This window comes from Callospermophilus lateralis, chromosome 7, assembly GCF_048772815.1.
Source record: "Callospermophilus lateralis isolate mCalLat2 chromosome 7, mCalLat2.hap1, whole genome shotgun sequence".
NCBI classification, from domain to species: domain Eukaryota; kingdom Metazoa; phylum Chordata; class Mammalia; order Rodentia; family Sciuridae; genus Callospermophilus; species Callospermophilus lateralis.
This window is the reverse complement of record NC_135311.1, coordinates 94,065,134-94,077,251: the sequence shown is the minus strand read 5'-3', so window position 1 is coordinate 94,077,251 and position 12,118 is coordinate 94,065,134. Positions and strand designations below refer to the sequence as shown.

Sequence of the window (12,118 nt, the reverse complement as noted above, 5' to 3'; positions counted from 1 at the left end):
GATTAGCATTTGCACAGTCAGGATGAGTGAAGGATGAATAAATAGATGACAAAGACATCGTGTGTAGAAACATGAAGGTAGAATGTTATGAGGAAATTATGGTAGAATGGTTGTGAGGTAGAACATATAAGGGAACAGTAGAATGTAAACCACTTGTTAATTTGGCTTTTCAGGGCCTATGTGGTCTGGCCTTTGTGTACTTACTCCTTTCCTCTGTCATTAAGCTTTCGTTTCTTTGAACCTATTCAGTGTGCTGTAGCCCTAGGGCCTTTGCACCAGCTGATTTATCTACCTAGCATACTTTTCACCTTGGATTTTTATTTCTGTCACTTCATTGTCCTTCAGGTCTCATCTTGACCTTTTCTGACTATATAAACTAAAAAAGCCTTTCTCTTTCATTATCACATGAACCTGTTTTAATTTTTTTAAGAGAGAGTGAGGAGAGAGGTGGGGGGGGAGAGAGAGAGAGAGAGAGAGAGAGAGAGAGAGAGAGAGAAAATTTTAATGTTTTATTTTTTAGTTTTCGGCAGACACAACATCTTTGTATGTGGTGCTGAGGATTGAACCCGGGCCACACGCATGCCAGACGGGCGCACTACCGCTTGAGCCACATCCCCAGCCCAAACCTATTTAATTTTTATCTTTGTTCTCATCTCTGAATGGTATACAAATTCCATTGTTCAACACTCAGCTTTTTTTCTTTTTTTGCTAAGAGAATCCTGATTGTGTTTGAGGTAACAGTGTGCCCACCCAAATATTTATTTTTTCTAGTCTCCAAGTTATTTAGATATAGTTTTGTCAGTGACATATAAGTGGACACGTGGTGGAAGTTTCTGGGATGTTCTCCAGATACAATGGCATGTAGATGCATGCTGTCACTCTTCTTTCATCCATCTGCCCATCTCTTGAATGCAATAGGATTTTAGCAATTTTTTTTTTTTTTGTGATGATGAGAGGAAGGTCAAGAAACCTGCAGAAACTGTTATGCTGGTATCAAACAAATCAAGTAATGTCAGCCTTCTTGTTATGTGATCAAAATGGTTTCTGTTATTTAAAACCATTGTTAATTGTTTTGTGTGTGTGTGTGTGTGTGTGTGTGTGTGTTTGTCACTTGCAACAAAAATATCTGATAAAAATAGAAAAGTCTGAAGGGTAACATCACTGATAGAAACAAAGAAGTCCAGAAGGAACTAATTTGGGGAGGAAGAAATGATAGTTTTATTTTGGAATGGTTGATTTGAGTAGATATTGCAGTGTGCCTCCACTTACTATTGGAGGCATTTAAAGTAGTAGTTATATTAGAACCAGATTGCCTATGCTCCAATCCTGGCTCTTTCAGTTACTAGCTGTGTGACCCTAAGGTAGTCATCTAATCTCTCAATATTTCAGTCCCCTCATCTATAAAACATAGATGATAACAAAGCCTGGGGGGGAGAGAAATGGTTGAAGTTGAGAGAACATAATATGTTTTTAAGAGAGAAAACATAGCATGAGTTAATATATAATGAAAGTAAAGAATCAATAACTATTTTATATCTACATTATGGGATATGGACATAAGTGGAGTCAGTGGAGAAGGAGATGGAGCAGAATCATTCAGAAAATAGGAGGAGAAACAGGAAAGCAAAATATTGAAAAAATCAAGGGAAATGCTATTTTAAGAAAGTAATGCTCAGGAGTTTAGATTGTTGTTAGAAATAAAAAAAGAATAGGAACTAATTAATGGCTTTTTAATTTGAGGGATAGAATGAAATATTTTTAGCACAGTGAAAGGTAAAAGGATTTAAGTTGAATAGTGAGGAGATACAAGGGAGTAAACATTACTTGTACACCTATTGTACTTCAACTATGGAACTCTTGCAATGAAAAATACATTTCCCATGTATACTCTTTATTATGTGCTAGACATTACTATATATTGTATGAATTTACACATTACTTAATAGGATTATATAAATAAGATTATGCATGCTACCCTTTGAATAATTGGAAGGGATTTTTAAAAGTGATTTTGACTGTATTTGATTTGCACATTATGGGCTGACTTTAGAACCTAACCCTTACGTAGGATATAGCTCCAGTATAGTGTATACTCATATAGCCCATATGGATATAGACTCTTCTCTACTTGGTATAATTTTACATGTATGGTGGAAGAGACTAATGAACAAGGTTTTGGCTTGGAGAGAAATCATCTGGTTCTATTTCTTTACTCTCCAACTAGTAGCTTTGTGTGGAATCATTTAACTTCCATCCTCAAGCTTTTTCCTTTGTAAATTCTGAAACCTCTCATATCAGTACATAGGAAAAGTGTGATAAAATATTTGAACTCCTGAAAGAAGTTAAGCTTCAATGTACTTTTAGTTATGCTATTAAAACAGAACAGTTTAGACTGGTAAACCACTGAAGTCCCTTTTGAAAAGTAATAATGAGGTAGTGAATTCAGTTATCTTAAAAAAAAATTTGGGGGGGGGTGGGTACCAGGGATTGAACTCAAGAATACTTGACCTCTGAGCCACTATTTTATATTTTATATCCCAGCCCTATTTTATATTTTATTTAGAGATAGGGTCTCACTGAGTTGCTTAGTGCCTTGCTTTTGCTGAGGCTGGCTTTGAACTCGTCATCCTCTGCCTCAGCCTCTGGAGCCACTGGGATTACAGGCGTACCCCCCCCCCCCCCGTGCCCAGCTAAAAATATTTTTTCACTGTTTTATAGGATACATATTAAAAGTTTGGAAACAAGAAGTATAAAAAAGAAAAAAACCTCTAATTCTTTCATTAAGAGATAACTAATATTTTCTTCCTTTGGCATTTCCACTTTTATTTGCCTTAAAATTACATCATTCTTGTCATATCATGTTTGTGTGCTGATTCTATTCAACTATGTTAATATATTTTTTATAGACTTTTTATTTTAGAATTTTGGGTTCACAGCAAAATTTCACAGAAGATACAGGGAGTTTCCACAGACCTTTTCCCTCACTGTCAATATTCCACAACATGGAAGTTTATTTGTTATAATTGATGAATTCAGATTGATACATCGTTATCTCCCAAAGTTCACAGTACACATTGGGGTTCACTTTGTGTGTTGTGTATTCAGTGGGTTTTGATAAATATATAGAAATATGTATCAACATAATATCATACAGAACAATTTCACTGCCATAAAAATTCTCTCAACTCTGCCTGTTTATCTTTCCCTCCCCCAGCCGCACTTTTTACTGTCTCCATAGTTTTGCCTTTTCCTGAAGGTCATATGGTTGGGATCAAACAATATTTGGCCTTTTTGAATTATTTTTTTCATTTTATAATATGCATTTAAAATTTCTACATGTCTTTTGATATCTCTCTCTCATAATGTTCCATTGTCTGAATTTATCATAGTTTAGTTATCCATTCACCTACTAAATTACCTAAGTGACATCTTGGTTACATCCATGTTTGGGAGATCATGAATAAAGATGCTGTAATCATGTTTCCAGGTTTTGATGTTTTCTTTCTATCATTTTTTCTGGGGCCCATATTGATGAGCAGAGTAGTCCATTACCAATAAACTCAAATGACTTCTCTCTTGATCTTGAAAGAAAGAATGAGGAAGTGATAATGTTAGCTCTGCTGTGTTGATCTAAAAATGATATTATGCAGATACTTGTCTGATAGATACTGCACTTTTACAAATGACATTAAATGAATGTATGAATGTAAAATGATTTATCTGATGCCAGCCTTAATTTTTCATTTTTCACATTTTTGCCCTTCTCACATTTTTTGGTAGGATGTAAATAAAATAGAGTAATATATAAATTAGCAGCATGATATGAATTATAAGATCAGAATTTTATCACCTCTAGTGTTTGTAGTACTTGATTATTTTTTTTAAAAAATGGTTTTTAGTTGTTAATGGACCTTTATTTTGTTTATTTGTATGTGGTGCTGAGAATCAAACTCAGTGCCTTGCACATGCTAGGCAAGCGCTGTGCCACTGAGCCACAATTCTAGTCCCAGTACTTGATTATTTTAAGTGGTTCATTTCTGTGCAACTAAAAATATATTTATATTTAATGTCTCATTAGATTATTTTAACATTGTATCTGTATGCTAGGCTTCCCCATTTCTTTTATCCATGTTTCAAGAGAATCTATAAATGTAATATATAAGAATTTGGGGCTGGGATTATATTTATATATAATTTGGCTCAGTGGTATAGCGCGTGCCTGGCAAGTGTGAGGCACTGGGTTCAATCCTCAGCACCACATAAAAATAAATTTAAAAAAGGTATTGTCTCCACCTACAACTAAAAAAAAATTATTAAAAAAAAGAATTTGATGATGGTACAGTTGAACGTTGATATTTGGAAGAATTTAGTTTTATCCCTGAAATTACCACTTTAAAACAAATTATGTTTGATGAGTCATATAAATACTGTTGATATTTTTCAGCATTGTCTGTACCTCATGTATACTTTTCAGAATCTTTTCCTATTGGTCTTGATTGCCAGTAGGAAAGTTTCTTTCTGTCAAAACATTTTTCAAAGTTTTTTACTCATTTTTTTGTGAAAATTGTTTTAATTCTTAAAAAGAACTTAAGAGAAAAATTTAAAATTGCTTAGAGTACTTTTGAATCCCAAATCTACAGACTATAGAAGTTGTGGGTGCCTTCATAAAATTCTAGGTGTTGCTTTTTTTTTATGTAATGCATCTTTAGGAGGTAATATGTAAACTGTATATTACTATGTATGAGAAAAATACTATTCTTATTGATTATATTATTGCAAAAATATTTCACTCAAAATATTTTTAAACATAGGAATCTTTTAAAAAACTTAAACATAACTTTATATTGTTGCTTTTTGTCTTTTTAACAGTTTTTTGAAGTAGGGAAATTGGATGTCTTTTACCATTTTATAGATGATAGGTATTTTATTCAAGTAAATTATAGAACTGAGATTAGAATGGACCTTCTGACTCCATTTAATTTTATCTGTGTTTGGGTAACAAACAGTCTTTTACCATATTTTATCATAATTAGTAATACCATTTTGGTGTATTGCTACCACCAAAAAAAAATTACAACTTAACTCTTTAACATGCCTTCAAACTAATATGACTAGAATATTTGCTTGTGGAGTTATCCCATAGGGTGGAAGTGAATATGTAACTTTTTATTTTTTAAAGGTGACTAGAAATATTGCTTTTATTGTGTAGAATGTCTGAATTGATGGACTCCTCTTTAAATGAAAAATGAAAGTCAATAGTAGCACATTTCCCCCCTCCTTTCCCCTTTGTCTAATCCACTAAACTTCTATCCTTCTCCCCCACCTTATTGTGTGTTGGCATCCACATATCAGAAAGAACATTCGACCTTTGATTTTGGGGGATTGGTTTATTTCACTTAGCATGATAAGTTTATGGCAAAAGTCATAAAGTCATTCTTTTTATGACTGAGTAATATTCCATTGTGTACTTTTCTTTATCTATTCATCTTTTGAAGGGCACCTGGATTGGTTCCATAGCTTAGCTATTGTGAATTGAGCTGCTATTAACATTGATGTGACTGTGTATGTAACTATTTTTAATGAAGAAGCATGTATTTAACTATAAATAAACTATATAATGCTAATTCAACTTTAATCTTTTAGCCAAAACAATGAAAATAATAGCACTGGATTAATGTAAACAAGAGACGGTAACAAGAAGGCTAAAACACTATGTTTTGTCATATGTCTCTAGAGTCCCCTATTACATCCAGTAAGGGAATCTTCTGTACTTTCTTTTACAGATGCTGAAGATTTCTTCTAAGGAGAAATATCCCTTATTTACTTTCGTAAATGGTCATTCCAGAGACTTTGACATTACGTCTACTACAACCAATGAAGAAGACCTTTTCTTAGAGGATGAGAAGAAAAGATTAAAAAGAGTCAGCACAGAAGAGTTTGTCCTCCTATAAAGAAGAGAACATTTGTGCCCTTTTAAAAGAACACTGAAAGGGGAAGATGAAGAGGAACAAGTACATTTGAAAGTGTTTGTTTTCACAGATATCTTAATTTTATATGTTCTTTAAAAATGAAACATTTGAAAATATATAAATTTAAAGATATTTTTCTGAAAGAGAAATGATTTAATGAATTTTGCTTTCTAATATATATTAAGCAATTCTGGTTGCATTCCTATTTCTGTAAATCTCTAGTGAAACACTACTTTCACTGTAAGCCTTTTCTTCATTCTTGCATCTGAACCCATTGTTCTCCTGAAAGTTTTGTGGCATAGACCCCTTCAAAGACTGGATACACTAGATAGCTTCAAAAAAAACTCAGTTTGTATTAACAATCAGAAGACCAGAGAATGAATTTTAGTGCTACCTAAGCCTCCTGCTATTAGTGCAACCAGAGGCTACTTTTGGATATATATTAATAATTAGATAGTATTTGCTACCTATGATGTACATATAATTTTAAATAAGCAGAATTCTGAGTTAAGGTAATACCAAGCAATATGATTTTATAATGGTTACTTGTTTGTGCTTGCTTTTTAGTCTTTTATGAGTAGTAAATATAAACAATTGATTTTCCCCATGAATTTAAAGGTTATGTTATTAATAAAACTGCATCCATTCAAATCAGATACAGGAAATTATAAAATAGCAATAGTGCTTGCTTCCTATCTCAAGAATGAAATTTTATGAGAATTCAACTTAATATGCAGTTTTTAAATCTAAGATAAGTACCATAAAGATATCAATAGATCCTCCTCTGGTTTTACTGTTTGTGTACAGCAGTATATTAGTGTTTAGAAGCCAAGGCCATTTCCAAGGTAAATCTGCCTTAAGTGCATTATATGTTACTTAAAGGTAAATTTGTGATATAAAAATCCAAGACTTATTGTTGAGCCAGGATTATAAACTAAATAATAAATATGTGAGAACATAAAATGCCTTTGTTTTGGTTTTAATGTTGGGATTGTTTTAATCCTTTCATTTGAAAAATCATTATCTCAAGTGAATTCTATTTATAATGATAGCAAATAATATTGTTGTTCTGAAAGCAAAATATTAACTTATTTTATAGAGATTTCTGTTTTTCAGTGTGTAAAGGTGACTTATTATAAAGATGTGAAATTTTACATCATCTAAAGCCATTGATCTATTCTATCAGGAGAGTCTATTTATTTGGAATTGCATGTAAAGTTGAAACAGGGTGGGCACATTGCTTTCCTATGCCTGAGGGGAGAAATCAGATTTGACATTTCCCAGGGAGAATGGTTTATTGAATTGAAATAAATGGTCTAAAAGCTAAAATTTTTCTTTTCCTTGGATGAAATCTGGACAAATTATGTCCAGTACTAATTTTCCTAGAATGTCAAAGCAGTATGGGAACAGAAGCCAGTGGTGCAGATTTTATATGCTACAGGCCTTTTATCTTAGCTATTTCAATTTACTGTTCCCACACAGCTGCAGTTGTCATAGGGTTCCACAATAAACATATCAAATGAAGCACTCATACCTTCAGATGGATCAGAACTAATTATAAGTATTCTCTTATAAGAACTGTGCAAAAGCTTAGATTTATAGGGTAGCCTTATTATTTTCCCAGCTTATTTAGGGATCACTTGTAAGTAAAATTTTAGAATGAGACAAATGACCTAGACAAAAATAAGGTGAGAGGAGACAAAAAGTTCCTTTATGTTGAATTGTATTGAAAAGGCTGTGTTCAGAATATTGAACAAACAAATCTTACAATATAGTCATCCACATGACTGGAGTAAATGTTTAGAATCAAATTGTGAACAATAATATACATATAAAACTATTTAATAATAATAAAAAATATCCAATAATATGTATGAATGAATGAAATTTGAAAGAAGCTGATAAATTTATCTTGCTTACTTGCTAATTTGACTTTATCTGAGAACCAGCCAGAGGTTAGGCTTATCTTTTCTTGGGAAGGCAGCAACAAAACTATCATTAGGTTTAAAATAAAGGTACTATCTATCCTGGTTTCAGACTTTGTTTTAAACACAGATTTCATTTCAAGTTCAAAGAACCAGTAGGTTCAGTAAGTAAAGTTTATGGACATCTCTTTCAGTTGGAATAAAGGAACAACGAAAAGGATAAGATTCTAAGAATTGTGGGGGGATCCTCCATTTGGACATCAATATTAAGATACTGGATTTTACCATTAACATTTCAGAAATGAATTTTTAAGATTCTCTATGTCTTTTTGATGGTGAAGGCTTCTTTTGTCTCTTCTTCATTAGATTTGATACTTTGAATCCCTTTTTGTCAATGTATTAACCACCAGCGGGCAATTTTGAAAGTCATCATTTGCTGAATGAGTGAATGAGAAGATCCTTTATGGAATAAGTATATCCAAAAAAATTTTCCCTGAGGTATTCATTTTTCTGCTTTTACATTAAACAAACACCATTAAATATATTTTAGAGAAAACTTTTACAGGATTAAAAATTTAGGTCACTTTTCTGTTCTGTTAACCTTAGGATTTAATATTGTCCAATGACAAATATCTAAAAGTAGATATGTTAATTCCAACTTGGGTTTAGAGGAATTAAAGAAAAAGATCAGCAAAAATTACTTATCTGTACAATCTATGCAATCTTAGATCTGAACTCCAACACACACACACACACACACACACACACACACACACACACATTCTCTCTCTCTCTCTCTCTCTCTCTCTCTCTCTCTCTCTCTCTCTCTCTCAGAAATCTCTAGTTACCTTCTATTATTCTATGTCAAAGAGCACTTTACTTCTGGTCAAATCGCACTAACCAAGCGGATTTCCTAATTTTCTTCTACTGGGGATAAATTTCATTTTCATAGTTGACCACAGATTGCCTTCAATGGCTTGCATTTGACATCTTAAATATTTTTGACTACATATTCAAGTACAAGTATTTAAAAAAATGAAGTGATTTTCTGAAACAGGAAATGAGAAAGGGTGAAATAATGAAAAAGTATTTATAAATATTAAATCACTATATGAATTTATTGAATACATACATTTGTTTATGTACTTATTTCAGGAAGAAACTAGGAATATAAAATACTTGTGAAATAGAATCAAGATATACCAGATGTATGGTAAAGGCAATTATTTGCAAAGTAAAGGGATTATTATTTTCTACAAAAAGAAGAGTAAATGGTTTCAAAATAAAATTAGGAGAACAGTATTTATCAAGTGATATTTTTTGTAGTTCAGTGTTGTCAATCAACCACAGTTCAATAGTGCTATTCACTGAGTAGTCTGAGGTACTGAATTGAAAAGGTGAAACATCAGACCATGAAAAATTGGAAACATTCTATCGATTATAAAATATAAATTTTATGTCATTTTATAGTTTGAATCTTAAGTCAGTTTAAAAATCTTAAGCATTTTTGTGTGGCTTTCATGGTTATTTAAAGACTTTCTCCTTGCCTGTAAACTTTGAAAAATATTGTATTTAGAGTTGGTATTGCAGACACATTTTGAGTTAGCATTTCCCTCTCTTTCTTTTTTACAGTCTTCCTTGACATTATTGGTGGCAAGCAATGGCCCAAAACATTCACAACTACAGTTATAAAATTCCACTTACTCTCTCACAATGATAAGAAAAATATGTTAAATGTGGAGAATACGTGTTTATCATTAGGTAGAAAAATTACTTTTTTACTGTGTTACCCTCTAACCAATTTTTCCAGAAATTTAGAAACTCAGTCATCCAAGAGTGAGTCATTTAAAAAAAGTATTCTATAGAGAAGTATCTTTTGTTTAATAAAAAATAGATGATACATATGACATTTATATTTTATGTTAAGATAATATAAATTAATAAGAATTAATAAATGGGTTTAAAAGTTGTTGTATAAGCAGGAAAGGTAAACAAACATTGGAAATCCAGTAGAAGGAAATCTGAGAACAAAAGGATGAGCGAATTATTGACAGCACATTTTGAGTGTCTAGGCAAATACACCATAGTATGCTAAAACAGATAAAATATATAAATTTAAAAGGCTGGGATGGTTTAAAATTGAGTGTAGGCACAGGAAGGTAGTAAATACTGACTGATAACAGAGAGGGGATCTGCAGCTGCCATGCTACACAACTCCAGGAGGCACTATTGTTAGTATATGTTGTGTGCGTGGTACTCCCTGGAGTTGTGCCATGTGGCATTTCTTCTAATATTTATGTACTGCTTTCTTTTTACTCAGCACTGTTCTGATCTGTTTGCTTGTATTAAAATACAGCAAATGAATTAAAGATTGGGAGACTAGAGCTGGGATTAATAGGGCAATTAATATGAGTCATGGGATTTGAATGATCAACAGTGGTTCAGGTCAGGAGAGTCCATTGTCAAAAGTCTAATTACCATAGAGGTTTTTAGGGCTGGGGATATGGCATAGTGGTAGAGACTTGCTTAGCATGCATGAGGTGCTGGACTCAATCTCCAGCACTGAAAAAAAAAAAAAGTTTTTAACGGAGGATACACAGGTATATTTTGTATATTTAAATTAGTTCCTGGGCTGGGGATACAGCTCAGTTGGTAGAGTGCTTACCTTGCATGTACAAGGCCCTGGGTTCAATCCCCGGCACCACCAAATAAATAAATAAGTTCCTAAATACTTTTAATAGATATCATAGAAAAAATTCTGTTCATACTTTTACTACTTAAACACATTAATTTTTCTACAGTTATTTCTATTTTAGGTTCATGTTCATGTTATTCTTTAGGCATGTTTAATGGGTTGAATTTGGATTCCTATTTAATTTAACCATATTTTATTTGATGAAGAGGGCCAGCAACTATTCAGTCTTTCATATTTTGCTTTATACATTAACTTTTTTTTGTGGCTCTGGCTTGCATTATACTCTTTCCTATGATGTATAACTGGTTTCTAGACCTAATTCACTGTTCTTTCTTTGCTGGTTTTATGACTGCCAGCCCAGAGGTATATAAAGAACCCCTTTATTTTTGTATGTAATTTGTTCCTATAAACACTTGAAATAGTACAATATAAGGAAACTGAATGATAGATGTTTTTAAACATTGTTTTCAAGGAAAGGTTTGTTCCAGGGAGTTTATAAAAATATTAAAAAGTGTTAAATTATTTTAATCATACTGACTTGACAGGATCTTGATACAATTCCAGCATTTCATATATGTTTTTTTTAATTTTTGTTCTTTAATAATAAAACATATAGTTAACTTTAAGTCACCCATGTATTTTTACTGAGGCTAGTGATTTTTTATGATTGTTTTTATTTGTTAATTAGGTTAAAATTATGACCTACATTTCTTACCACTAGTTTTATCATTTAGGTTTTTCTGTTTTCCCCACATATTTACAAAATAAATACTAATGTCAAATCCAGTAATTGTATAACCTGCTATTTGTGGTGATTTTGGGGTGTTAGATTACTTATGTTATATATCTACACAAGTCCAAGAAAAGTCTTTTCATGATCTCCGTCTGTGTTACCCAGCTTTACATTACTATAACAAAATACCTGGAACAATCAGCTTAAAAGGAAAAAAGGTTTATCTTGGCTCACTGTTTTGAAGGTTTCAATCCATGATCAGCTGGCCCCATTGCTTCTGGTCCTGTGGCAAGGCAGGAGTGCATGGTAGAAGAAGTTGCTCATTTCATGGAAAACAGGAAGAGAGGCCAGAGTCCTAATATTCCCTTCAGGGACTCACCCTTAGTGGCCCAACTTCCTAACACCAAGTCCTACCTCCTAAAGTTTCCTCCACCTTCCAAAAGTGTTATGTGCAGGGGACTAAGCCTTTAACCCCTGGACCTATGGGAGACACTGTCCAAAACATAGCACCCCTCTAGTGAGTGTCAAGTGGTAAATCATGGTTTTCTTTTTTAAATAATAGCCTTATAAAGATATAATTAATTTATTTAACAGTTCACTCTTTCTAATATACAATTCAGAGGTTTTTAATGTAGTCAAAGAGTTGTACAATGATGACCATTATCAAATTCCAGAACATTTTTCATTACCATAAAAAGAAACCCTTTATCTGTTAACTATCATTCTGTATTCTCCACCCCTCTACTTCCCACTCCCAGCCCTTACAATCACTAATCTTTTCCCTATGGATTTGTCT

General features: G+C 32.6%; 1 protein-coding gene across 6 annotated transcripts in view; it reads left to right on the top strand.

Moving 5' to 3' along the window:
- Nucleotides 1-7,665, top strand: part of Atg4c (autophagy related 4C cysteine peptidase) — a 114,063-nt gene extending 106,398 nt beyond the window's left edge. For all 6 annotated transcript variants that reach the window (XM_076862335.1, XM_076862332.1, XM_076862334.1 and 3 more), the window contains one exon: nt 5,784-7,665. In XM_076862335.1, coding sequence (XP_076718450.1) covers nt 5,784-5,951 — 168 coding nt within the window. In that variant the 3' untranslated portion in view covers nt 5,952-7,665. The remainder of the gene's footprint in view (nt 1-5,783) is intronic.
- The last annotated feature ends 4,453 nt before the right edge of the window (nt 7,666-12,118 follow it).